General features: G+C 42.0%; 1 protein-coding gene across 2 annotated transcripts in view; it reads left to right on the forward strand.

Moving 5' to 3' along the window:
* Nucleotides 1–24,725, forward strand: part of sgcz (sarcoglycan zeta) — a 401,042-nt gene extending 376,317 nt beyond the window's left edge. For both annotated transcript variants that reach the window (XM_074630660.1, XM_074630661.1), the window contains exons 7-8: nt 2,381–2,504; nt 23,475–24,725. In XM_074630660.1, coding sequence (XP_074486761.1) covers nt 2,381–2,504; nt 23,475–23,681 — 331 coding nt within the window. In that variant the 3' untranslated portion in view covers nt 23,682–24,725. The remainder of the gene's footprint in view (nt 1–2,380; nt 2,505–23,474) is intronic.
* The last annotated feature ends 3,116 nt before the right edge of the window (nt 24,726–27,841 follow it).

Genomic DNA, 27,841 nt, shown 5'->3' on the forward strand with positions numbered 1-27,841 from the left:
ATCCCTCTAATTGTTGTTTAAGCTCGGCCATAGTGTTAGTACCACGTTGGCGAATGGAACGATTAGGCAAAGACTGGAGTGTAAAGCCAGCGTAATTATACTGCAGGAGCTTGATGAGAGGATGGGTCACAGGTGTGCAGGTGGATTGGCAGTAGGAGTGAGACTGAGCGCCACGCCCAGGCAAACACACTCAGACCGACAGAGAGAGAGAGACAGAGAGCAAGAGAGAGAATGAAAAGGGAACCAACAAGAAACACAAGGAAGGGGTAAACAGCTGAAACTAGAAATGAGGGACCATGACAAATATACATTTTCTCCATCCTGGGGACTCTAGTGGAGTGAAGGACATTAACAGAGGAAGCTTGGGTCGATCGCCCCTCAGCCAAGCGCCTTTAGCCGAGGCACTGATGCCTGTTTATGTCTCTCTGTAGTTTGGCCACAGACTGGACGCACGTCATAAGTTCAGTTAATCTACCCTTTGGCTTCAACGCTTTATCCCTTCAACCTTTCATTAGGGATTGGAAAACCAACCTTCTGAAGTACCCTTGAGCCAAGCTTGTCTGGAGAAGTGCCCTTATAGCAAAGCTTTTTTTTTTTTCGTATTTGATCTTTGTTGTGAGCGTGCTGTTTAATGTGTTCTACTCACACTTCATAAATTGTAATTCTGTCTGCTTTGCCGAAAGCGCCCTATTTAATTTCACTTGCCAACATGCCCTTGAGCGACGCACTGTGCTTATCTAACACCACCAAGCTGTTTAATCATCTCATATTGTTTTCAACTTGGAGTCGCAGACTTAGCTACTGACCCCGTACGCTCCAAGGGGAGTGACGCCAACCATGGCCAGAGCACTTTAGAGCAGTGCAGTAGAACAATTCTTCATATTCATTTTCTTGTAGGTTTTCTCAAAGGCAAAGTAAAGAGTCGGTACACAGTAAAATGAGAAACTAAACCAAAAAAAACACGGCAATTCTCACCATACAGTGAGCTTAAGCGCTGCAAAAGAATTCACCAAATGACTTTGTGTTGCCGAGCCAGAAACCCTAAGAGGCTCCATCATGTCGCCGAGCACCTTAGGAAGCTGATTATTTAGGTAGTTATGGATAAGTCTAATATCAATATGTTTAATAAAATGATCAAAACTTATTGGATTTGTTAAGAACTTGGCTTTTTATCCACAATTGTAATTGCCTGATTAATGTGTGCGTGTGTGTGTGTGTGTGTGTATATATATATATATATATATATATATATATATATGTATATGTATATATATATATATATATATGTATATGTATATATATATATATATATATATATATATATATATATATATATAAACGTGCGTCATATTAACCCATTTGTGCCCAAAGAATATATTTAGTATGATAAGGAAAAATGCCACAACATTTATTCTGATGGGTCAAAAGTCTTGAAATTTGGTACGGACATACTTTTGGCAAGTATCTAACAGTACAACTTTGAATTTTTTAGATCACATAAAAAAAATCACAATCAGGATTTTAAAAAAAGTTGTAAAATTGCTAATTTTGTGTTTATTAAATGTTTTTCACTGCATAAATGTGCATATCTTTGATATTTAACTTGTTATGAGTTCATAGATAACAAATACTTAATGCTCCTTGTAGTTTCTGACATATAGACATTTTCTTATCATACTATATCTAGTATTTGGACACATGGGACTTCTGTTTTTTCCTAAAATATAATGGAGTCTATTGTAAAAAGAGCAGTCCAATGAGTCCAAATACTAGATATAGTATGATCAGAAAAACTCACTTTTCAGCCAAACGGTTTGACCGATTTTGAAAATGGCTTCACATTTGTGCTTATGCAGGCACAGAGAACACTTCCACCAAAGTGACATGATTTTAATTAAGAATTCCCATTGAAGGCACAGTAATTGTGACAGTCAACAGTTTTCACATGTGCTCATCTCGAAACATCCAAATCCAACATGATTTAGGTTTTAGCTCAAAAGCGTACAATATAACAAAACAGCACTAACTAATTCCCTCTTCAGGTTCATGTTGTGTATTCAAGAGGCAGCATGTTGTTTAATGTTTAACATCACGTATCTCCAGGGGATTATACTCCACGGAGGTCTTTAGTCAAGACTAAACATTGAATTAGGGAGTCTTGATTTTTCCTTTGTTATATTAGCTTTACCAGTCCAACCATAGTCTTCTGCTGCTTTTGATTGAGCAGCTGGGGGATTGAGAACCTTGTTCACAGTCAACTCATTATTGATCCTCTAGTGGTATAGCCGAAGCATCACGCTCCTCTTCATAATGTATGTCTCTGCAGGTGGGTTTCTCCACAGCTTCCAGCATGACTAAAGAGTGTGTTTATGATTCTCAGGCTGGAGTCGCCGACTCGGACCCTGACGCTGGAGGCCCCCAGAGGGGTGGAGGTCAATGCTGGTGTGGGAGACTTCACGGCGTCCTGTAGGAAAGACCTGCTCTTGCAGTCCTCAGAAGGAGAGGTGAGTGTGTTTCTATCCGGCGCTTCGTTTGTGTGTTTGTATGTGAAAATGTCAGTGAGAATGAAGTGATGAGTATGTTTTGAGACCACAACTCATGTATGTGTCTGGGCTGTGTTGGATTTTTGTTTGTGAGAGAAATTGACAAAAATAGCTATGTTCATGTGTAAATACAGGAGACAACACAAACTAGTGAGGTGTATTTGTGTGTGTCTTTAGAGTCTATGGCACTCCATAGTGTTGGGCCCGCTTCATTAAAGTACCTTATTAGGCTAATGAGCGTCATCAATCCAGGCGACCTTGTCCTCCTTTTCTGCCCTCCTCCTCTCGTCCCTCCTTTCTTCCCCTCTTCTGTTTGGGAGAAGTGACTTCATTAAAGCTGGTTTGATGAGGTTCCCTGTCAGTTGCTGCTGCTGTGTGTGTGTGTGTGTGTGTGTGAGAGTGTGTTTGTATGTGTGTGTGTGTGTCTGTGTGTTTGTGTCTGTGTGTGTGTATCATTGTTAGCCTGCCATCTCACTGTCAAGCTCTTTGCATATAGCAGCCTGCCACGTTGCGTGAGCACAGAAGCAGACTTAGCCATTTCCCTTGTGTGTGTGTGTGTGTGTGTGTGTGTGTGTGTGTGTGTCTGTGTGTGTGTGTGTGTGTGTGTGTGTGTGTGTGTGTGTGTGTGTGTGTGTGTGTGTGCATCAGCCTGCCATGTTGCATGTCCGCTGGAGCATAGTGTGTCATTAACTCAGTAATTAACAGAAGAATGGCCCCCTCTCGCTCGTCGCACTCACTGTCATTGTCAGTCACACGCACACACACATACCCATACACATACACTGTCTTCGAACACAAAATACACACACTCTCACATTCCCATGCACAGCCCGCCAAGCGCACACACACACACACACACACACACACACACACACACAGATAACAGAAGTCTCTGAAAACAACAGTCCCCCTGCTCCTTTCTTCTTCCCTCTCATTTCCTGATCTTGTTTCCGTCCACCGGGTCTTACATTTGAAAAGTACACGACTTCGTCCGACACCAGGAGGTCTGAGTTAAATTAAGCACACAGAGGGCACCAAACTCTTGGGACAGCTCCGGTATATCGGTAACAAAATAATAAGACAGAATGTCAGAATAGATGGTGGACTTTTCCAATGTATAATTAATATGTGCAGCCAGGCAGAGTGGCACACGGTTTATTACAGAGAGGTGAGCATAGTACAGTTTGATCCAGCGAGGTAGCTGTACTAAATAAAATGAAATACTAAACATAAGTTATGAGCCTACATTTACTCAAGTAATGTACTTAAGTACAATTTTTTAAATTTTATTTCCATTTTTTGCTACTTTATACTTCTACTCCAGACTACTTATTTGACAGCTTTAGTTACTTTGCAGATTTAGAGTATTAATAATATATATAATCAACTAATAAATGATCATATATTGTTATAGATTAAACTACCCAGCAGTATATACAGTCATTAAAATGAGCCCCACCTTTACCAGCTGCAACATTAAAGTGATGAACACATGAACACATCACTAACTATAATATAATAATATAATATATATTACTCTGAAATGGGAAGTCTGTATAATGAGTACTTTTACTTTTGTTGTATTTTAATACTAATTAATACTAATCATTTTGTACTTTTACTAAAGTAAAATCTTGAGTGCAGGACTTTTAACAGAGTATATTTAAAAAGTGGTATTACTACTTTTACTTAAGTAAAAGATCTGAGTACTTCTTCCTCCACTGGTATGCTGGGTTCTGCAAACATTGCAAAGTGTGTACACTTTTTTTTACAAGACTCACTATAAATCCGGACTTGAACGAGTACAAAAATGTCTACCTCAAGTCAAAGTTAAATGCATATTATTGAATAAGCTCCAACCAGCTCACCAATAATATATCAGGTGGATTGATAGATTTTGAACAAAGCTACAAAGGATCAGTCAAAGTATTTCCCCACATGCTTGTTAAAGTCTGTAACCTTAACGTGTGATGCAAAACCTTCTCAGCACTTGAGTTCTACCGACTGACTACTGAAACAGTAACAAGATCTGTGTTTTTTTTACATCCATCTTTTACCATAAAGTACTCGAGAACCTTGAAGCTGTGTGTTTATGAACCGGATGATATCCACAGCATCAAGGTTTTTATAGCAAAACAATTTCTTATCCCATAAAACACTTTTGAGGGATGTCATAGACGGCCATAAGGCCGAAGGATGTCAGCATATCTCAGTCCCACATCAAAATGTAACTGCAGTCCAAGCAGTCTATCAGACTGTCAAAGGGGCAGTGACAAAGGGAATAAAAGTCTAATTTGAGAGAGCAATTTTGATGGAAAAATTACTAAATTGAGGGAACAAAATAAGCATTTGAATTCAAAGTTAGTAATTTGAGAGAATGGTCTGTAATTTTGGAGCTGGCTAGTTGGTCCTTTCCCTTATTTGGGTTTCCCCCAGGTTCCCTGGTTCCGTCACACATGAACGAAGGTGTGAATGTTTGTTTCTCTGTGGCAGAAATCATTCACTCCTTCACTACTCCCTACTCGCTGTCCAGGTTCTATGCAGTGGACTAGGTAGTGGACTTTTTAGTGAGCTCATCAGCAAAATGAAAAATACTTTCTGACACTACTCGGGTCATTTTCCCCGCGCCGTTAATTACGTCATTACTGTCGCACAATTCAAATGTGCCAGATCAACGTTGGCTTGTAGACCGTCCATAGTTAATACCAAAATGCTCTGAGTGAATTTAAGTTCCCCTGGTAAGCAGTGATGCAGTATATATATGTCTAGGAATTTTAAGGTAAGAACTGAAAGAGTAAAGCGGTGATGGGCTGCCATCTGCCGTTGTGGTGATAAGCCTATTTTCCTAAATTAATAAATACAAAGTACTGTGTGGCCGTTTATCTTGTGATGTGCTGCTCTGTTTATGTTAAATATTTATTTTTTTTGCGCTGCCACATCTGCCATTATTCCCTCAGCGCAATGCATGATGGTATATAGTGCCTGTTTAGTGACCATCGTTGTCCTCTACTTTTCCCAATGCATTGTGGGATAACTTGAGTCCACTTTATAGGGTATAATAATTCTCACTATACATTTGGACGGCGCTACAAAATGGCAAACTCACTATATAGTCTGCTATATAGTCCGCTATATAGTGAGTAGTGAGTGATTTCGGACACAGTTTTTATGTGTTAGCCTTGTGATGGATTGGTGACTTGCCTCTAACTCAGTGCATGCTGGGATAGACTCCTGCTCACTGCAACCCTCAACAAGATAAGCTGTTTATAAAATTGATAAATTGATGAATCTAAAGGTACTTATTTGTGCAGTTATTCCCCTGATAGCCTGTGGCAACCATAGTGGGATTACTGGTAGTTCTATAGGAGGTTAAGTAGAGTCCAGGAGTACTGAAATCCCAAGGCTGGTTTTGGTTCCGGTGAGTGGGTGCTGTCTTCCAGTGAAACAGTTTTGGATCCAGATAGTCGCCTGAGTGTGCAGGTCCGATGGCGTTTCTTTTGATTCTGTTCTTTTGGTCCATGTCATGCACTTCCCTGATGGAGGGCAGACATCCAATCACCTGCTCAGCAGGGCACATGACATCTTAAAGTGTGTCCTTGAGCCAAGCACAAGGGGAGCCATTGTCAGAGATAGACTGTTGTAATAATTTATGTTGTGAATCGCACCCATGGTAGCCTTCTTGAATTGCGGCGGGTCTGTCTATCATTGTTATGGCTGTATTTGAGTGTCAAGGCAAAAAAAATATAATTTTAACAAGGCCCTTTGCCTCTTATTTAAACTTCCCCTCTACCCCTCACCATGTCACTCCGTCTCTCACATTCCCTATTACCTCTCTTCTTGTCACATCTCTCTCCCTTGTCCCCCTATTTTCTACTTTCTTCCCTGCCTCATCTCACTCCTCTCACCATCATGCCTTTTATTCCTTTCTTTTGTTCTTTTTTTTTTTTTTACTTTCGTCTCCTACATCTTCTTCTCATCCTCCGCCTCCCTCCTCTTTCTCAGCCTCTCAGTCCTTCATCTCTAAGTAACCCAGCCTATCTAATTAACTTTCCACTGCCAGGGTTATACATCACTGTGGCTGTCACTTCCCAGGGAAAGGGGAAGGGAGGGGGGGATTATAATTTTTACCTCTTTTCTGACATCTCTTTCTTTCTCTTTCTTTCTGTTTCATGTATTCTTTTGTCTCGTTCTTTTCTTTGTTCATCCATTTTCCCTCTCTCTCTCTCTCTCTCTCTCTCTCTCTCTCTCTCTGTCATCCCTGCATAAATAGATGTCTCCTTATTGATGGTGAACAATAGCATGCAGCAGGGTGTAACAAGGATTGCGATGTGGGCCTTTGGTAAGGCTTGAGAAAATGAAGGACCAGTCTTGTCAGCCTTATGGCACCCGTTTGCCAGATACCTCTGTTCACCAAGGTACAGCTTACCATATTACGTGCCACAGAGGGCCTTATCAGTATGTGTGAATGTGTTCAGAAAGGCTCCAAATAATTACAATGTCCTCTAGGAAATGTATGTGTGAGTTTGAGACTCCCATTGATGTGATTAACTAATACAATCAAACTGTCAAATTCAATTAAGACTTGATGTGAAAGTGTCTTCTAAACAGTGAAGAGTGAGAGCTCTGTCAAGCTGCACCAACCAGTACAAACAAGCCTTTTCAGACACCAAATAAGAAGAATAATCAGTATCTACTTTGCTTCGCACCACTTTATATTATTTTATTTAAGAAAACTTTAAAAGTTGGTTACCCTGCTACTCAAAACTTGTATTTAAAGATATGCATGTGTTAAAACATCTAATTTACCAGAACATTTTCTCTTACCCTTTAAAGCAGTGATTCTCAAAGTGGGGTCCAGGGACCCCCAGAGGTCCGTGGCACTCTTCCAGGGGGTCCGTGAATTTTTTTCAGATTCATTCATTTAAATTATCATGATATAATTCATATATTTCTTTTTTACAAAAGGCTTCAAAGTCCATTGAATAATATTTTATTTTTCAAATCCACAGTGTAATAGTTCATAGATTGTGTTCTAATCTAACAAATCTATAACTCTAAAATCTGCAAAATATGTTTAATACATGTCTAATATCGTTCTAATGCATTCCTCTTGTGTGGTTCTTTCAAATAACTAAGATAGAATTGTAAAACAATAGGCTACGTGAAATATTACACAGTTTACTCACTTTGTTGAATACTCGATTCGGATTGGTCAATCACGGCTTTCTACGGTCTGTTCTTTCTTTCTAACAGACCGTTGCTATGCACACAGTTCTGATTTAAGTAAGTAGCCATGTAATAAGCAGGATAATGTACAGCGAGCAGGTCATTGTTGTGAAATAAACCCCTGCTGGGCAATGCAAGATATTTCAAAACAATGACCAGCTCACTGTACATTATCGTTTACTTATTCCAGGGACAGGGTCCCCGGTATATTATCTATCTTGTAAGGAGTCCTTGGCTGAAAAAAGATTCAGAACCTCTGCTTTAAAGATCACATTGCTCTAATTCACAAGTTTGTCAGCGTGCCATTAGATAAAAATAGACAATATCTGATGTCATAATGTAATATTTGCGTTGCAGATGAATTAGCGTCTCGCCTTTTTCATAACCATATGTGACCAAATGACTTGAAAGTTGTCCTCAGGAGGGCAACACACTCTTTTAACAACTTTTCCTTCACTTCTCTCTGCACAAACAAACCCTCAAATACAACATTTACTTTTACATTTCATGCTTTGCATTAGGTTTCGGGGTTTGGTTTTCATTAATTTCTGTCAAAACAACTTGTTTCCCTTGATTCCCCCTGTAACCATTCTTATTCATATGCTTATTCATGGGTATATAGCTGAATTTTAAAATACTCAAAAGATGCTGTGACCACACAAAGAGCAGCTCCAGGTTACAGTATTTGCACATTATGGTTATGCATGTAATTGTGCACTTTGGGTGCGGATCATTATCCTAGAAATTGTTGCCTTATGTTTGTAAAATAATAACAACTCAGCCATTTGAAAAGCTGATAGTTCCGAAGGGACATTTTTAAAGATACTGAATGGGGACATGCTCCGGCCCTGTGCTGGCTGTCTTCTAGAGATCACTCTGTACCCCGAAACCATTTTATGACAGTAGTGCCCAATGACACGATGACTTGCACAGTCAGGCAATCCATTTTATTAAGGTCCATTTCATATGAGGACATGTTTTATCCTTGAGCTTAGAGACACACATTTGATTGCTGCCGAGGTGACAGATTGAACTCCACGGCCAGTTTTTCTGACATTTATAAAAGTTCTTATAATAATCTGTGACGAATTAATATATATTTTTACATTTTGATACCCTCTCACTGCTTGATGTCACACATCCATGATTCATTCCCAGTGGGCTACCTCCAGGTCTGAGAAGTGAAGCCAATGCTGAAGTGCCTTTAACCTGCATTCTTTCTAATAGCCAGCAAATTATGTAAATTATGGTCCCATTTAGAGTCAAATAGACCATAAGGCAGGTTATGCTTTGGCGTTGTCCGGTTTGGGTGTTGTCCATGTTTTCATCTTACAACTTTAACCCTTTCACAGTGTGTTATCAGTTTATGACAGTTAAATATAACTTTTTTGATCACCTAAAAATGTCTTATTCAACATTCTGTTGTACTTAGATTATGAAATATGTTTAACAGATAATCACAATTCTGTGATTGCCCATTTTCCAGCTGTTGGAGAGCTCATGTGTTCATATTTTGAAAGATAATGTGGATCCACTTTTGTATTTTGTGATTTTATTTTTCAGTAGCAACTTTTCCGAAATCTAAAATAACAATATTTCCAGCTGGTAAAGGTCATAAGACTATTGACTGATCATTCTACAGTATAAAGCTTCCTCCTGCTTACCTGTCCAGCTCAAATGGATTATTTATAATGTCTGCTGTCCAAGACTCTTATCCTAAGACCAGAAAGGTTTTGGGAGCTGTCCAATGATGGTTGCCTTTGCCGATCAGCCTACTGGTGTACAGTATGTATTGGTTGTCTTAAACACCGTAAAATTATATGTTCTTTTATGTTTCCTTTTTTGTAATCAATCGGAAATCCAGAGATAAATACACGACGGGAGGCCTTTCCTGTTTAGTTTGGATGTTATGTTTGCAAAGTGCAACAACTCAGCACAGCAAAGAACCCTTGTTATATTCATACCAGATCAGGAGGTACGGTGATTCACCGCAGCGTTCTGCGGCAGTGTGGGAAAGTGACTTTAATGGCCCACTGTCTGCACAACGATAACGTCTTTTGTTCTGTCGTAGCTGTGTTATACAGTTCTGGATCGCCAGTCTGGCCGTGATCGGCCACCGCAATGAGACGTTGGGTTGCGCTTCTCCAAAAGTTGACTTTGTTCCTACTTTTCCACCGCAGGCCACTGTGTTTCTTCTGGCCTCCCCTGCAGCCACCGCAGCCGCAACCCAAACACACTACCCACATTCAAAATGAATAAGAGGACGTGTTTTCGCCGCACCACCGTATCTGGTGTGAATGCAGCCTTAGTAGCAAAGTTTAACTGAGATACAAAAAAAAATAGGGAAGTTCCAGTAGACACAACATTGCTCACTTGTAAACTTCCCTACATACCCTTCTGAACGTCGGGCAGTAACACCACGTCATTGCATTCATGTGTCACCATAAAACATCTCACCCACTGTCTGCAAAGGAAGTATCTCCTCTCCGTCTACCAGCCCAGCCTGATTGAAGTAAGCAGCAAAAAATAACTACATACACCCCTAAAAAGAACAGCTTATCCAAATAGCGTTCCTTTTCATCCGTTCTCATACGAGCTTTCCCCCGACCGCTGACACCATCAAATGAACAGAGGAGAGCGGATGAAGGGAGGATAGGAGGAGGATCGGATGAGTAAGAGGTGGAGGAGGATGGCAGAAAATAGATGTTTCTGTCGATTTTGCAGGAGAAAATAAAGGCGTGCAGGACGGCGGGGCTTACAGCCAAATCAATGTTGTCAGCAGCTGGCACTTAAGAAGGGGCCATTAAAGTTTAAAAAGTTTGGAAAGCAGCGCTGGAATTAGGGCCAAATGGGTTAGAGGTAGGGGAGCGCTGGCTTCCATTAAAATCAAAGCCAACGAGAGCTGACAGATCCTCTCAGGATTCCTGCAGTCCTCCTGGCTTTTTTTTTTATCAACTCCCTTCCTCTCTTTCTCTCTCATCTCTCCCTCTCTCCTACATTAATTCACTGTCTTTCTTTCTTGTCCATCCATTTTCTTCTCTGCTCAAGTTTGTTCACCCCCTCGCTGCCTCTGTACTCGTCTCTTTGTTGATTATTTCTACGTTAACCCTCCATCAATCTCACTCGTCTCATGATATGCGCTTTATGCACCCACAGCTCTTGTCAGCAACTTTTGTGCATCACTCAGTCTCATCCACTATGTAGTTGTTGCGCCTCACTCGCCATTCATTTTAAAAGACAACTCCTTAGAGAATAGACGCCCTCGCAAACTGAAACATGGAACCTACATTTGCTGAAAGTGAGTCATGCTTCTATCATTGCCAGTTGCCAGCCATAGAAAGCCAGAGAAATTGGTTTTAAAGAATTGCATAAGTTGGCTGACTAAAGTCGGTAAGTTAACTTTATTTCCACTGATGGCTCAGAGTATCTGTTGGATTACAGCCACATTGTTAAACAGGATCCTTGTCACAGTGTTAGATATCTAAAATGCTCCTCCTTAATACACTTATAATGTCAGAAAGGCTACGTATGCAGTCAAGCAGAGAAGGTCCGGTGCAGCGGGATGTACTGGAGCACCTATTAGTGTGCAAAATGGTTCCATTTAGATGTTTGTTTGCTGTTTGTTGAAAAGCAGACAGCGCAGAAATGCTCTCCAGGGAGTGATACTACAACACACTCAGCAAATACTGTCTAAATGCCCTCGAGTAGGGTGCATAAGTTCCAGCAGTACTGTAGTAGTTTGTGGTTTCACTGGGAAGCTCCTGCATATGAATGTAAATCCTTGAGTATTTATGCAGGCCAGACATGATTCTGTCACTTTCTGATGACACTTGTCAGTGGTGGCAAAATCCACTGCTGACGGAGCTCGATCCAGTCAGAAACTTGTATTCTTCCTAAATGTGCAGATATATTGGTGAGTTTAGCCTCTTGGTGTTGGGTGTTAGTTAACAAGAGGTCTGTTTCACAAAAGCAATACGTAGAGATGCCCATGCATGTAAGAGGGAGTTCATGGCGGGAAATCCGGCCATAACTGAAGAATTCATCTGCTAACTATGACAATTTTTACATGTCTAATAGGATCGAATGATGCAGGGATGATATTTTGGACAGACATGGATGTAAACTACAACTTCACCGGTTGGCGGAGGCAAACAACCGCGAGGCGGATAATTCTAGTTTGAGTTTTATTTCACTTGACTACTGACCTGAGGAGCCAGCCTCTCCAGCTACGGCTTACCAGACAACGTCTCTGTTAATAATACCGTTTGTTCTTGAAGTGCAGGTTGTAGAGGTTCGGGTATTTTCTCACCTCAGAAACAAACAGAGGAAGACCAATAAACCTCACAAGAGAAGAGCGGATGGTACGGTGTAGTCAGGTTGTGCCAATCAAAGCAGTGAGTCTAAATATAATGCAGCGTTTGTGAGATGCTGGAATACAGGACAGTAGTGTCTCCATCATGGGGTTGGAAGCTGATATGTAGGTCTGCGCAGGAGAAATACAGACGTCAGTCCAAAGTCAGCTTCATTCTTGAGTAAACAATGGTGAATCAATAGCTTACAATGGCTACAAACTAGAGTTTATGATCTCAATCGCTAGTTTCAAGTCTCCTTCAATACAGCATGATGTTCATTTAGTAAATTATGGTTCCATTTAGAGTCAAATAGACCATTAAGCAGGGTAGGCTTTAGGTAGACCTTGTGATTGACAGGTCCGGGAGTTGTTCGCGTTTTCGTCTTAGAACTTTAACTCTTTCACAGTGTGTTTTCAGTTCATGAAAGTTAATTGTAACATTTTTGGGCACCCTAAAAGTGTCTTATTCAGCGTTGGGTTGTACGTCACCCTCTCATGTCACTTCTGGTTGCAAAAAAACAAGACGGCGACGGACAAAGTGCCGAACTCGAGGCTTCAAAACGACAGTCCTCAAACCAAAGGGTGACGTCACGGTGACTACGTCCACTTCTTATATACAGTCTATGAAGCATTACTCTCTTCAGACATGTAAAGAAACACTGAATGCTCTGTAGGTACATTTTCATCGTTGTGTTCATGAAATGCACAAAAGCACTAATTTGAGTTTGCTTCTCTCTGCTGCTGACTGCGGCGAGGTGAAATCGGGTTAACTACAGAAACTTTTAACAAAGTTAGGTTACCATGGAGTTTTATTGTTTGTTGACACAATGCTGGGGTTTATTAAGACGCTGTAGCCTGGAGGTGTTATTGGGCTGGTACACTGGGACTGTCTTTTTTTTTTTTTCTCGCTGCTTGTTGTTTTACCTGCGGGTAAGGCAGAATGGTGAGTGAATTAGAATGCTGGCAGGGGGTAAGTCCCTGTCGTACTGTACACACTGATGCTGTAGAAGCCTCGCAAATATATTAACACACACACACACACACACACACACACGTATACACAAACACGAAATAAGCACTCAAAATGCACACACTAAAACAAATGGTATGCAATACACTGGATGTATACACCATACATATACATAGCATCCAGCCACAAGCGCACACACACCGGCTCAAACATCTAAAAATGCAAACACAACACACGAAAACACGCATATGAATGTATATGCACACACACACACACACACACACACACACACACACACACACACATACTGCACTCACAGCACACTGCCACAGCTGTCCCCTCCTCTCTCAGTCTCTAGAGCCTCGGTGTTTATCTCCAAAACTTGTTTTCATCATCCAATTCCACTCTTTGAGAGTCTGCATCTACAGAATGTGTGTGTGTGTGTGTGTGTGTGTGTGTGTGTGTGTGTGTGTGTGTGTGCGTGTGTGTGTGTGTGCATGTGCGTGTGCGTGTGTGTGGTGTTTATAAGAGAGTGCTAACAGATTAACAGATACCTGCCAATAGCTGGGAGAAGTGGATGTTTTTCAAAAGGTGTGATTAACGTCGGAAAATTCATTAGCCTATACTTCACAGTGCCCGAGGCGATCATCATAAATGTGTGTGTGTGTTTGTGATTCCATCAGTCTGATGTAACTCCGTCTCAGTCTTTCGTTGTGTGTGTGTGGGTGAGTTTTATCTGTTTTTCTCTCTCTATTATTTGTGTTAGCGTCTATCACAGCGCGTGTTTGTGTTATTCTGCGACTGCTTCTCTGTCTGTGTGTATAAGTGTGTTACTGTTAGAGCCTTTGTTCCTGTCGATGTCTGCGTGAATGCATTTTGTCTGTGTCTGCAGTTGTGTGTGTGTGTTTGTGTGTTACAGTAGAGCACACTGATGTTGCTTTATGTCCCCGCTACATCTGGGTTACTACACTCTCAGTCTCTCTCCAGCCTCTGTCATTTAGTCCATTGTCAACTCCCATTCCAGCATCTGTCCATTCCACACGCCTAATGGTCTGTGTAATACACTCCGATAGCTCCACAACCTCCCACCTATCTGTGTTGTTGGAGCGCATGTGTGTGTGTGTGTGTGTGTGTGGTTGTGTGATCCATGTATCAGTGCAGGGGGGGGGTGAGCAGGAGAGAGAAAGAAAAGGAGAACGGGAGGCAAGGTGAGCCGAGGCTATAGACCAATCCTGTGCGTGTTATCGAGTGTGTGCGCTGGTGAAATTGCACTGTTGTTGTCCTTTCAACCTCTGTTACACCTCTCTCCCTTCACTCCTCTACTCCTCCACCCTCTCAGTCAGAGACTTTAAAGTTGACACTTTCTAGTCGGCTTCGGTTCCAGGTCAGCGTAAGTTAAACTGCTGCGAGTCTGCGCAAAGTTTTGATCGGACCTGCAGAAGAGTCCAATAACATGGAAGGCTGCATTCTTCGTCAGGCAATCACGGCAAAGCAACCTGAATGTGGTTTCATCACATTTTAGACCGTGAATGTCCTTTAAGAGTATTATACTTTAGTTTATTTAGATGATTTCACCCTTTATACATACTGTAATTATGCAGTCTTGGCTATTTCCTCCAAACAAAAGAGCTGTTCCACAAGAAATAAAGAGATCTGAACACAGTAGACATTTTGAACAAACCAGTTAAAGGTAGGGTTGGTAAAGATTTTAGACAGAACAGATTTATTGATTGCTTTCGGGATGCAATCCCGAAAGCAATCAATAAATCTAATTCTCTTACAAAAAAAAAAAATTTAAATAAATAAATCCTGTGGCTGTAGCAGGACTGTAATAAACCTGTCCAATCATTTCATTCAGCCGGAATGAAATGATTGAATGGTCTACCTGCCTACTCTGCCCGTGCACTCAGAGTCTTCCACAAGCTGTTAGCTTGACAGCTGTGAGTGCTAACAATAGCCATGTTGTTTACGTTCATAATGATAATTGTGGGGCCGGTCAGTGTTGCCGACTTGGCAACTTTCTTGCAAGATTTAGGGACTTTTGGAGCGAATGCTGCTAGCTACTTTCAGTGGAAAAGAGTTGGCAACACTGCGCTGGGTTTTACGGTTGGATCATTTTTTTTAAATCTAGTGTACTCTTGCTAGTTTCCCAAGGTCACCGACCCTGCCTTTAACAGCCAGTCAGCTTTTGATCAAACAGATAAGATAGATAAGCTAACACAGGTTTAAACATCTACAAGGCAGTGCATCAGCTAACAATGTGTGTTCTTATCAGGTTTAGTCAGGCTTGAATCTAGTTGCTTGATTGTCTTGTCGCCTGATATTCTCCTTTGAAATAGTAATTGGGTGAGACACCTTTAATGCAAGCTGAGTTTGTTTCATTTCTACATTTCAACATGCAGTTTGACATCATACAATACAATTTCACTGGCGCTTACACAGGCATGCAAGAGCAAGCTTTGGTTACTTTGGTACAAAAACGTTTATTTATACCTCGGTGGGAAACTGTTTTAACACGTACTGACCCACGACTTGTTTGTACAGCGCTGCTGACATCTACATGTATGGTGTAGGAGGAAAGATGCAGTAAAGTGAAAGTGTTTGTGGGTATTTGTTACAAATGATATATGACTAAAAAGTTTAGTGTCATGACTTTGCTTATGTTACAGCAGACAAACTGCAGCATAAAAAGAAAAGCTTGGTGTCCTCTTCTCAGTTTTTCACTCGCATTTTTCTGCACCCCCTTTATCCTTCATTCATCCTCTCATTCTTCCTCTCACCCAGACTAGACTCCCTACTCCTGGTCTCCTCCTAAACACATCCATACACTCCTTTCTCCTCCTCCTCAGCACACTCCCAACACTTGCTCTTCCGCCTGATCTCCCCCCCAAAGACACTTTAACCCTCGTATCTCCTCTGCTGTCTTTCTCCCTCCCCTTTTTCATCCCAGGAAAAGCTTGTCCTTCCCCTCCTCCCTCGCAGCACATTTGCCTCCCACCCTCTTTCGCCTGTTCCTCAGCTGTGCCAGGGGAAGTCATCCATGAAAAATGTTTTGACCCTCCGTAATTGCCGCTTCCCGCATGTTTCCCATCTCCTTGGCGCCGGAGCCGCGTGCTTGCTAAACTGATGTCGGAGAGAGATGGGCTCAGGCACACATGCACTCTGCATGCTGTATGCATGCACGCACCCAGCCACACACCCAGACAAGTGTACGCATAAGGGACACATAAAGACAGACATATCAGACACAGGCAGACGCACACACTTCCTCATTATATACAGTATGTATGCAGGGAGTAGACGAAACACCTCCATATCCCTGCAGTAGAGTGTGTTGAGACTGTGTCACTGTGAGGGTTTAGATTCAACTCCATGATGAGGTCAGGTTTTCCTATTATTTGTAACACTGCCTGTATCTCTGTAAATGTGCATGGACACATTGCTAGGCACATTTTCACTAACAGATACAATAGATCAGAATCAAGCACGGGATACATATGCTTACACATGGCAAATGAAAATCATCAACAAAATGAATGATTTTTAGGTTTCATTTTAGATGAAAGATTACATTTCTCTGTGGTGTTCTTTACCCCTTTGGTTTTCAAAACCCATCCTTTGAAATGTGTTATCATGTCAGGCTGAAAATGCTCTTTTCCTTAGATTCTCTGAAATAGATCCCTCACAAAGTTTCTTCTTTTTATTAAATCATTAGCAACAGTCCACTGTACGCACGGATGTTTCAGGCTCTGCCTTCATGTCGCTACACACCGGCAGCGTTTAAATATTTTTTCAAACTGTTGTTTTGTCATTAGTACTTTCACACAGAATGTGAATATTGTGCAGCAAAAAAGTGTGTTTTTTTTTTTTTTGGAACAAGGTTGATTTTCTGAACTTTCGCACCGTGAATACAGCCATCGACCGATCACGTTGTGCGGAACGAGTTTAGTTACGTATATTTATGAAACAACAACACAGAGGCTCCGTAGTCCAAACCAAGACGGCAAACTTTACTACTCCTTTCAACCTTGACAAAGGCAGCGCAGACCAGATCCACCATACCTTTCACAATAAAAGCCCTAGACATATAATATTCACAGGTGAGTATTTGGGATAGAGAGCTTAAGTCACGCCCCTTACGGTGAACCCCATGGGAACTAATTGTGCCGAATCACACAATTCAAACGGGATAAAAAGATATTTATATCTCTCCGTTGACTACCGTTCATACTTTTTCCGAAATAAGGTACCATGGGGTCCACCGGAAGGGGAGGGGCTTCGGCTCTCTATTTATATTACGACCTCACCTCAGCACATGTGTGTTTACCAGGTTTCTGGTAAATATATCAGTGACTATATTGACCTAAAAAAAAATCAGTTTTATTGATTTCATTTATTAAATAATTCGTTGTTATGGCTTTGAACGATGACTGAGGCATGGAGTTGAGGTCAGTATAACCACGGATACCAGACACCTGGTTAACACGCTCATGCTAAGGAAGTCAAAGCCCAGAATATCTCTCTGTGTGTGTGTAGAGGACTGCTGCTAATGATTTAATAAAAACATTTGTAAGTGCTCACCTCATATGTGAATTCAGTGGACTTTTGCTCCTGGCTGGTAGCACCATAAAGGATTCGAAGAGACTTAACATAAAGGTGACAACATAGTGCACTCTCCTTCCTCTGATTTGCTCAAACAGTTGAGAGATATAGGAGAACATACCGTAGGTGTATTAGTGCTATCCTACCAACTCATGCACGCACACATGCAGGTAAAATGCAGGCATGTCGTTGAATACGTGTAGAACAATGCACTCAATAACAAGAACTACTCCATACCTGTTCACAAACACTGTTATATTCACACACACACATGTGGTTACACACAGACACATTCACATGTACATACCCTCACATCCTGCTAACAGGCCGACCTCATACTTACTGACACTTTCATTAGGGATGAATGTCAGCGCTAATCCGACCTTAAGCTACAACAAATGACTTCCACTCTACTTCCCTTCCCTCTTTCCATCCATCTGTCCATCCGCCACCTCTCCTCTACTCCTTATTTCCTGCTACCTAGCATCCATCCATTTTTTGATCTATCGCTTCACCCGCCTTCCTCTCACCTCTCACCTCTCACCTCTCACCTCTCACCTCTCACCTCTCACCTCTCACCTCTCACCTCTCGGCTCTCACCTCTCACCTCTCACCTCTCGGCTCCTTCCTATCGAGCTCTTCCTCACGCCACCCCGCCTTGTAAGTCTCTCATCTCCACCTACTAATCACCTTCCCCTCTTTCCAATCTCATAATAAGCATCCTCTCCCTCCCTCCTTGTTTGTCTCTCCATCCTTCCCCACTCTCCACCTCCATCTTTACTCTCCCCTCCCCCCCTTCCTCTGTTCCCCTCCCCTCAGTTTGTTTTCGTGATGTTTCCAACGTTATGGAAGAGAAACCGGTAATTTCATTGGCATTTCCTCACATAAGCATGCAGCTATCTCTCCTCATTCTCCCGTCCCCGTTGCCATGCCCAAGTTCATTTTAGGTTTTCATTGCTATGGCAGGCAGGCTGTTGGAATTAGATTTGGGTTATGTTGCCAACCGTGACTGAGTCCTTTTCCTCCGTAAGGCTATGAACCCTGGCAGTTTTTATTGGGGAACCAATGGGAAGATGACAGGTGTGTACCGGGGACCTGTTAAAGGCATACCTTGACATTTAGAGATGTGGTGTGGTATTTTCCTTTGCCCAGCCCATGGGGAGATTAGTGCACATATTCGTTTTTCACTTAAAGAGTCTTGTTGTCATTGTTACTATGTCTTATTAAAATCAATGGTCATGGCAGGCTAATGAGATAGCTGTACACGGTAGCTGCAAAGAGGCTCACTATTCTGCTTTTCTTTTATTTGTTTTTTTACTGAAGACCTGAAACAAAAGATTTTTCCCAACAACAAAGAAAAAATGTAGTTATGTGCAAAAGATGCTTTGAACATCTTGCATGCTCTTTTTGGTGACATCTGGCGAGCCTATGTAGATACCATAATTCAAAAAACAGGATTAGCCCCTGCTATCAGTCCTGATGTCAACCGCTTCAATTATTGTACAGTACAAATCATCCTTTTATACACAGGCAAGATACGTGTGGATTGGCCCTTTTCCTGATCATCAAAACTACATCAGTTAATGTCCATCAATCAGCCAATGAATTAATCGACTAAATGTCTCACCTCTAGTATATTTAAAACACCAAATACCCTTTTAAGTGGTAGAATGGTCATTAATAATACAGGAGATCTTGTAGAGTTTGAGTAACTCACCAAGGGAAGACCTCCGGGCTATTAGGGATGACTACATCTTTAAGGTTACCTCGCTCTGTTACCTGCCCATCTATCTCCAGGTTAATGGCTAATAGATGTACTGTGTGTGTGTGTGTGTGTGTGTGTGTGTGTGTGTGTGTGTGTGTGTGTGTGTGTGTGTGTGTGTGTGTGTGTGTGTGCGTGCGTGCTTGTGCATGCGTGCGTGCGTGCGTGTGTGTGTGTGTGTACGTGCATGCGTGTGTGTGTACTGTATGTGTGGATGTTGTTTATACAGATCGAGATGTGCCCCGTCAGCCAATGTGAAATCATTAGTTATACTAATTGGTTCCTAGCTGTTGGGGTATCTGAATCCCTCATTCCTCTTCTCTCCTTTTTTTCTTCCGTTCATCTTATCTCCCTCTCTCTCTTTATGTCCCCCATCCTCTTCCAACCACTTCTGATGTGACATTTTCCCTCTGTCATCCTTTCATCTGACTCCCTCTCATTCCCCTCTTTTTGTCTTTTTGCACTCATAGCGATTTTCCCTCACACTTTTTCACTTCAGTACTTCTACTCATTTCTAAAATGAAGAACATGAATAATGGGGATACAGATGTCTGCTGAGATTATCGCCCGGCCTTAGGGTGTGTGAGTGGTGAGAGAGATGGAAAGCAAGAGAGCAGCGCTTCCTTGAACATTGGAGATTGCGGAGTAAATAAATAAGCAGGCATGGCAGTCAATAGAAACCAAGATTGTGTAATGATTCTCGTTTGAATCTCAGCTTGTATCAATCTGAAGATGAGAGGAGTGGACGGAATGAATGCAGGGAGAAGTAAGGGTCAGGAGGGATGGCGGCCCGAGGGGGGGTTGAGGGGTAGAAATGGGGGGAAGAGATGATTAGGAGTGAGAGGAAAAGAGAAGTGCAGGTCTATGAAGAACAAGACCGTCTATTCTGTCTAGGGATGTCATGAGAACCGGACAAAATTCTGAAAACGTGGCGGTACTTGTTTTTCTACAGTACGGCAGGTACCATAGGTACCAGGGGGGGCTCGAGATGAATGGCGCCTAAATCGAAAGGACGCAGTAAACTAACTATCAACGATACTATCTGATAATGCTACATTGTGAACAACAAATCTGTGTTGAAATCAGCAGGAGGAAAGCTAGTTAACGTTAGTTGTTAGAAGCCGATGGGCAGCACAGTCCTGCACGGAGCTAACAGCTAACGTTAACAGAGGTTGCATTTCATTATGATATGGTCAGGCTCTATTCAATAAAAATGAGTATTAGGTGAAGGTACATTATAATGTTATCATGATGTATTCAATGTAATCTTCGTAAAATGTAGTGTTTGGTGAGAAACTTGAATAAATCCAGTTGTTTGAAGGAGATGTGTTCACAGCAATATAAAACAGATAATAGGGATGGAATTATGACATGTTTAACTTCATATATTCCTTCCTTATTGTTTGTTTTTGTTTTTTTAGTTGTCCATCTTGTTATTGGACAGTCTCTTATTCTGACAATGTTAAATAGTAACTGTGCTGGAGCAGATGAACTGTATCTTCCTCTGCGTCTCTCATATTCCTTCTCTTCTGAATGCTTCTCATCTTCCCATGACTGGATTAAAATGAATTAATCAACAGACGGTTGATTAGCTGTTTTTCCCCGCTGACCCTCTTCTGCCATTTTGGCCTGGTCTGAAAGACATAATGTATCTCAAGAGAACTCCTGGAAAAATGATGTTAAAATTTAAAAAGAAGAGTTGCCTTTGTGTGTCTATCAAGCACAGTGCACACAGGAGACTACACATGCCAGCTTTATTATATTTTACCTAGACTCAGGTATCGACCAGTGCTACTCTGCTGGAATACCATCCAACCCCAGGTTTGCAGTGTGTCAAGTTCCTTTGTGGTAATGTGATTAAACTCAAATTTATTTAGGAATGTGCACCTTTTAAAAAGAATATAAGCTGAATGGATTTAAAGATCTTAAAAATGATTTGTTGACATTATGTATAAGGCTCAAGATCACGTAAATATCACCACATTAAGGCCCTTCAGACGCCATTGTGATTTAATAGCACCTGCTCCCAAACTAATTTACGTTTAGTCAGATCACCACAAACCATCTGACACACAGTAAACCAGTAAACCCCATACAGTTCCCTGCTTTGCCAACTCCAGTTGGTAATCCAGGCTTGCATCTTCCTGTGGCAGCCGCCTATTCTCTAGTGCTTGCTGTTGGGTGTTTTTCTTGGTTGAATTGCTGAGTGATTGGAGGGTTATTATGAGCAGGGTGTGGGGACTGGCTCTTAAATGATAGTTGAGAGCAGCTTAGTGCATTCCCCTATTGGCCAATCAGGGTGTGACGACACCCTTTCTGTAGGGCTTAAGAGAGGTGGGAAATTGCACACCCAGTGTCATTCTGATCCCTCCTTGACTAACTACAACATATATTATCAGCCAAGCCAGAAACTCTGCTCTGTTTTAGGCCCTTTTGAGATTCCTGTGCTCTTTTGTTTAATTGCTTATTGAGAGAGTGTTGACCATCGTAGTTGGCGAAACACAAAATAAACACCCTTCAGTCAGGTTACCTGCATTAGGACGATTAGATGCTATTCGTGCAAGGATCTTGCTTGCTTCACGATAGTCTAGCGCCTGCAGGCTTTATTTTGTTATTCTATTCATTTGTTGATATTCACTGGAACCCCTTTATAACCATTTCTTTTGGTCCAATTCATTTGGGGAAACTTTAAAGGAGGGTAAAAGGAAAAATAAAAAACACTATTTCAGTTTCCTTATTTGTTTGTTATTGTAGAGGCATTTGTTCAGTGTTATTATTATTAAGGAAGCATTTTATTTTGTATTTGTATGTGGATGGGAACTGGTTCTCAGTCTTCTGCCTGATCAACTGAAGTCTGGGTGAATCGGTACCGCCACTTTCCAACCTGTCCTTATTGTTTCAAGGTTAGAGTGAGTGAGTGGAGCTTTTTTCTTCAGCGGGTGACCTTTTATTTGTGCATTGCAGGTGTTTTTCCTGAAATAACTTAAGATAAACTTGACTGGGCACATGATCTGTTAAATCCATTGGCCTCCGTCAACAAGCAAAGCCCTTGACCCAAACCGCAGCCCGAACTGATTGAAACGCCTCCAAGTGAAGGTCTAGTTGCATTGGAAATCATTTAGGAAAACCTCTTTGCAAGTTTTTTTTTTTTTTCCAATATTTTGGCACCAAGTGTGCGAAAGCTTTAGTCCTACATTAAAGTCCAAACACTGCAGAAATAACCAAAAAGAAATAACTTTACTTGTCTATGCAGATAAACTAAAAGTGTCTTATATCAAGTGTTTTGTCCTAATACTTCTTCTTGTCTTTTTCTTAAATGTAGCCACTTGTTTCTTGCAAAATATCCCCAAAAAACAGCTTTTTCAAAAGTGTCGAGTGATCTCATCAGTTTGGCAGATGTTTTGACTTGTCTGGAGGAAAACATAATAAGAAATATAATATTGCAGCAAATTAGCTGGTGTAGAAGTTGGCTTTGTTTTGCAGTGTGTATTTTTTCTTTCTGCATGCTTTCCCTTGTGTCTGCCTTTCCCCGTCTCTTTGTCTTCCCCTCACTCCTCTCCCGCTGATTCCCCAGCTTTTCTCTTCACCTATCTTGCCCTCTGCCTCGTTCACTCCCACTCTGTCTCTTCATCAAAAGAGACCCGTTCTAAATAGAAAATTCCCTCTCTGTCTCCGTAGATCTTTCTTGATGACAACCCCAGTCGACCACAGAGAGTATAGTCATCCCCTACGGCAATGTGCTCTCACTTCCTCTGTATCCACAACCCCAGTTTCTTTTCATTTTTTTTTTCTGACAACAGAACTTTTTCCCCTTCTGTCTCTCTGTGTGTTATTTTAGGCACCAAGAAAATCCATGTGAGCTCAGTCCTACAGCCGTAACATCAACTTCTGTGTATCCATGTTTTATATATATTTTTTATTATTTTATTTCTCTTTTCTTTGTGTCTGTTCTTTGTTTTGTCTTCGATCCATTGCTCTCAAATCAAAGTTTGCTGAATCATTTCTCTTTTATGTCCACAGATCTTTCTAGACGCCAACACCATCAAGCTGGGCAACATTCCCCTCGGCAGTGCTGTGGATCCCCTGGAGGGGGCGCCGGCAGGTACCACCTACACCAAACAGACTGTGTACGAGCTTTGTGCCTGCGCTAACGGCAAGCTCTACCTGTCCCCGGCTGAGAAAGGCTCTACCTGCCAAACCACCAGTAACTTTTGTCTCTGGAGCTGAAAGTGGGAGGTCGACAGACACCCGGGACATGTGGACTATTAGAGTTTGAAGCTAATGCTAGCCAACTGACTGAATCATCGTGGATAACGGCTTGGCGGGAAGCTAATGCCGTCTAACAGACCGAATCAACATGGATTGTAGCATGGCGAGAAGTTCCTGTCTGTTAACTAATCAAATAATATGGATTACAGCTTGGCAGGAAGCTAACGCTAGCTAACAGACCAAATTAACACGGACTGTGGCTTGGAGTGAAGCTAATGCCTGAATCAACGCGGACTAGAGCTTGGTGAGAAGCTGCCAGCTCACCGACCAAATTAATATGGATTGGTCAGTTGCTAATGCCAGTCAAGAGGACGGACGACTTGGTGGGAAGCGAAAAGCCAAGGTTAGCTGGTGGGTATGATGCTACTACTGGACGTGGACAGACAGTCTCACTCCGGGGCTCTCGTTGGCTGTCTTTGCCATTGTTGAATTGCTGCCATGACGGTTTCTGAAAGTCACAAGGATTACATTCGGGGGTTTCCTGAGGTCAGCAAACTCGCTTACAATAAAAGTGAGTTGTGTGTTCACTATGACCAACTCGTCCTGGAGAGAACACGCTCCTGCCTTTGTCAGGATGAACCGATACGATGAGGGACTGCTAACGCGCCAGCAGGGACATGGACAAGGACTCAGTTGGCCATCAGTGTGGACTTTGGTTTAGCCCTGCGGGTAGCTAAGGAATAAATCAGACAACGGTTTAGTCTAGTGGGAAGCTACGGCTAGCTAACGGACCAATCTATACCAGAAAGGCCTTCCCCCTCCTCCCCCTCTAGTCTTTCACCCCAAACGTTGACGTGTGACCCTTCTGCATTAATCTGCACCTGGTAATGAATATGCTCTCCGACCCCACTTTTTATAGGATAACTAATGCAAATAATTGTGCTTCAATCTTGCATTTACCAGCTTTTTTCCCCCATATGTTTTTTCACATTTACTTTTATTTTAGTTCTCTTTTCTTCTGATCAAATATTTTACTTGTTATCTCTTTGAATCCTGTTTTCCTACTCTACTGCAGTATTTTTACCTCTCGTTACTCTTCTATTTCCACTCTCTGTTTTCTTTCCAGCAGTTACATTTCTGAAAATTTCATTTATCTTTTTCTCTCGTCTTTCATCTCTTACCCATCACTCACCAAATGACATGACTTAACATTGTCTCCACATCTTATTTGTTATTTCTTCACTCTTTAAAGGTGCAATGTGTAAGATATAGCCAGTATTTTAGTGTAAACATAAAAAAAATTGACTAACATTATCAACAGATTGTGAAGAGGTTACAGTGTTGACGTTATGTCAAAGACATCTATGTATTGTGTTGCAGCGATACTGAAATGCTAACTGACTAGCCCCGGCCCGAACTTTCTTGTAATACCACTTGTTCCTCGAGCAGCGTCCAGTCTGCCCTCAGTCCAGAGAACGGAGAGGCAGAGTTGCCCCGAGGGCTTGTCAATAATACATCCGTGGTCCGGTCCAGTTTTATAGTTTGTTTATTTGATTACATTCAAAGTGGCAGAAACGAGAAAACGACTCGCACCCTCGCCTCGTCCTCACCGCCGCCGGGAGGCTGCTTCGCCGGGAGTACGGACGGAGCTTCTGTTAGCAGGTAGCTCAAATTCAGCCGGTGCAAACCCCACCTACGGGGGCTCTGATCACGGGGGGACTGCCTTGACTCCTCGCATGAATAGCAAACTCTCCGTGTCTGCCGTTACACAGCTTAGACCCAGCGCTCCACCAGCCCGCTGTGACTCCCGGCGCTGGGGTTTTCATCAGCCGAATTCGAGTCGCCGCACGCTACACTCCCGTGGAAACAGAGCCCGTCGGCGAGGAGGAAAAAACGAAAACACGAGTCGTTCCGTTGCCTCTGACACTCCGGACCCAAGTGTATCGTTACACAGGTTAGTGTCACAGTAAACACACAGATGGCTAACGTAAACTACAGACGGACGCCACGTGAAGATTATGAGATATCAGTGTTATTTTGACCGTATCTCAGAGTTTCAGCAGTTTAATTTTTTACATTCTTGCCTGCTGTTGGTTAGTAGTAGTGTACATTTAGATTGTATGTGGAGGTAAAATGCTGCCCCGTATTTCTTTGGAGCAGGTGGCTCGGTATTTCACATTGCACCTTTTAAAGTCCTTTGGCCACTCCAAACTCAAATATCAGGAAAAATGTCCCTTCACTCTCACACTATGCCCCCCTTCAAAAGTTCTGCAACCTAAGCAAGAAGGAAAGGTCCAAACTATTATTTGGGGGGTTATTTTTTTTAATATTTTCAATCAGTCTCAGATGGGGGGATCAGAGTGAATGGCCTCGAGCTGGCTAACCATAGCACCCAACCTCTGCGATGGCTGGAAATCAGCAGATTTGTGTGTCAGAAATCCCCCTGGAAGAAATTGTGGATGGATTCGGTTGTATGTGTATGAACTCAACTGGATTAAGGCCCTGAGGCGTACTTTCTTTTTTTTTTTTAAACAAAGTGATACACAGGTGCCTTTGCTGCTGTTGGTAAAAGCACATCACAGTCTGAACGTTCACACTACCCTCAGTGGACCATCTGCAAGTGTCTCTGGAAAAACTATATATTTATCAACCTACCTATCTATCTATTTAGTTTCCTGTCTTTTCCCTCCCCTTCTCTCCTGGTTTTGTAGAACTCTCAGTATATCCAGCTGGAAAAAAAAGAACAATTCAATCCTGGTTTAAAGTTTAATTTTCAGATGTGTTCCCTTATGGTTTTATTCTTGATAATAAAAAAGCACAAATTATACCATGTATATAACAATACCAATAAAATACAAAATAAAATAATATTGTTTTTGAAGAGAATCTCTGGAGTCTTAAGTAATTTGTAATTATCGCTTTTATGATTCTGTGTTCCCCGATGATTACTTACAACAATAACTTTATATGTTACTCCTCAATATTTCATATGATTTCATTTGTTTTTTTAATATTTAATGGCTTTAGAGATTTACAATTTATAAAACAAAACATTCTGAATATCCACTAGATTAAGCCTTTACTATAACAAGTATTATTGTGTTTACAAATCTGGATACCAATGCTACTTCTGTGAACCTTTTCGCTGTTATAGTGGCTCACTGTCCTCCTCCACAGTCATAAAATATACAAAAAAAAATACGAGGAGAACTGTCACGGCCGTCTCTTTTGTCTCCCTCTCCCCTGTGTTTCCACCTCTCCCCTGTCCGTCTCTCTCCGTCTCTCTCCGTCTCCGTGTGTTGCCGTGGGCGTGGCTCCCTTCCCGGCTCCCTCCTGATTACTGCTCATTCACCTCACCTGTCCAGTCTGCACAGCTGGTTCCCATCGACTCCTCAACTCCACACCGGTTCTCCATACACTCATCGCAAGATCAAGTTTTCACCTGTGCAACCTCAGCCTCGTCCAGCCTGGTCTGCACTCCACCACCGTCCCTCCTTGTTCCTTAAATAAACCTTCTTACCTTCACCTACCTATTGTCAGTGTCCTGCATTTGGGTCCACCTGTACCACACCACAAAAGACAGAGAGAGAGGGACACAGACAGGGGAGAGCCGGAAACACAGGGGAGGGGGAGACACAAGAGACGATGGCAAACAAGCCGGAGCACGGCCACGGCCTTGGCAAGAACTAAAAAAAAAATCAAAGCTGTTCTTTTCTTGTATTATTTTATATGCACCATTCTCCCAATGTTCTTTGTGTAGTTTTTGAGGAGGCGGTTGCTTCACTGACAAACAAAGTAAATGTTACTTAAAGCACACACTAGTGTAGGAAACATGCTACAGTCTTTGTCTTGTTTGTCAAAAGACTGTTAGCCTTTTCAGCAATCACCTTGTCCCGGAAAACGGTGGACTGCGCCCTCCAGGTTTGGGGTCACTAACCCCAGCAAGGGAGTTCAAGTATCTCTGGGTCTTGTTCACCAGTGAGGGTAAAATGGAGCGGGAGATGGACAGGCGGTTCGGTGCGATGTGGTGTCAGCAGTTATGCGGGCGCTGTACCGGACCATTGTGGTGAAGAGGGAGCTGAACCTGAAGGCAAAGCTCTCGATTTACCAGTCCATCTACGTTCCGACCCTAGCCTATGGTCATGAGCTTTGGGTAGTGACCTAAAGAATGACATTGC

The sequence above is a fragment of the Sebastes fasciatus genome, chromosome 3 (genome assembly GCF_043250625.1).
Source record: "Sebastes fasciatus isolate fSebFas1 chromosome 3, fSebFas1.pri, whole genome shotgun sequence".
NCBI classification, from domain to species: Eukaryota; Metazoa; Chordata; class Actinopteri; order Perciformes; family Sebastidae; genus Sebastes; species Sebastes fasciatus.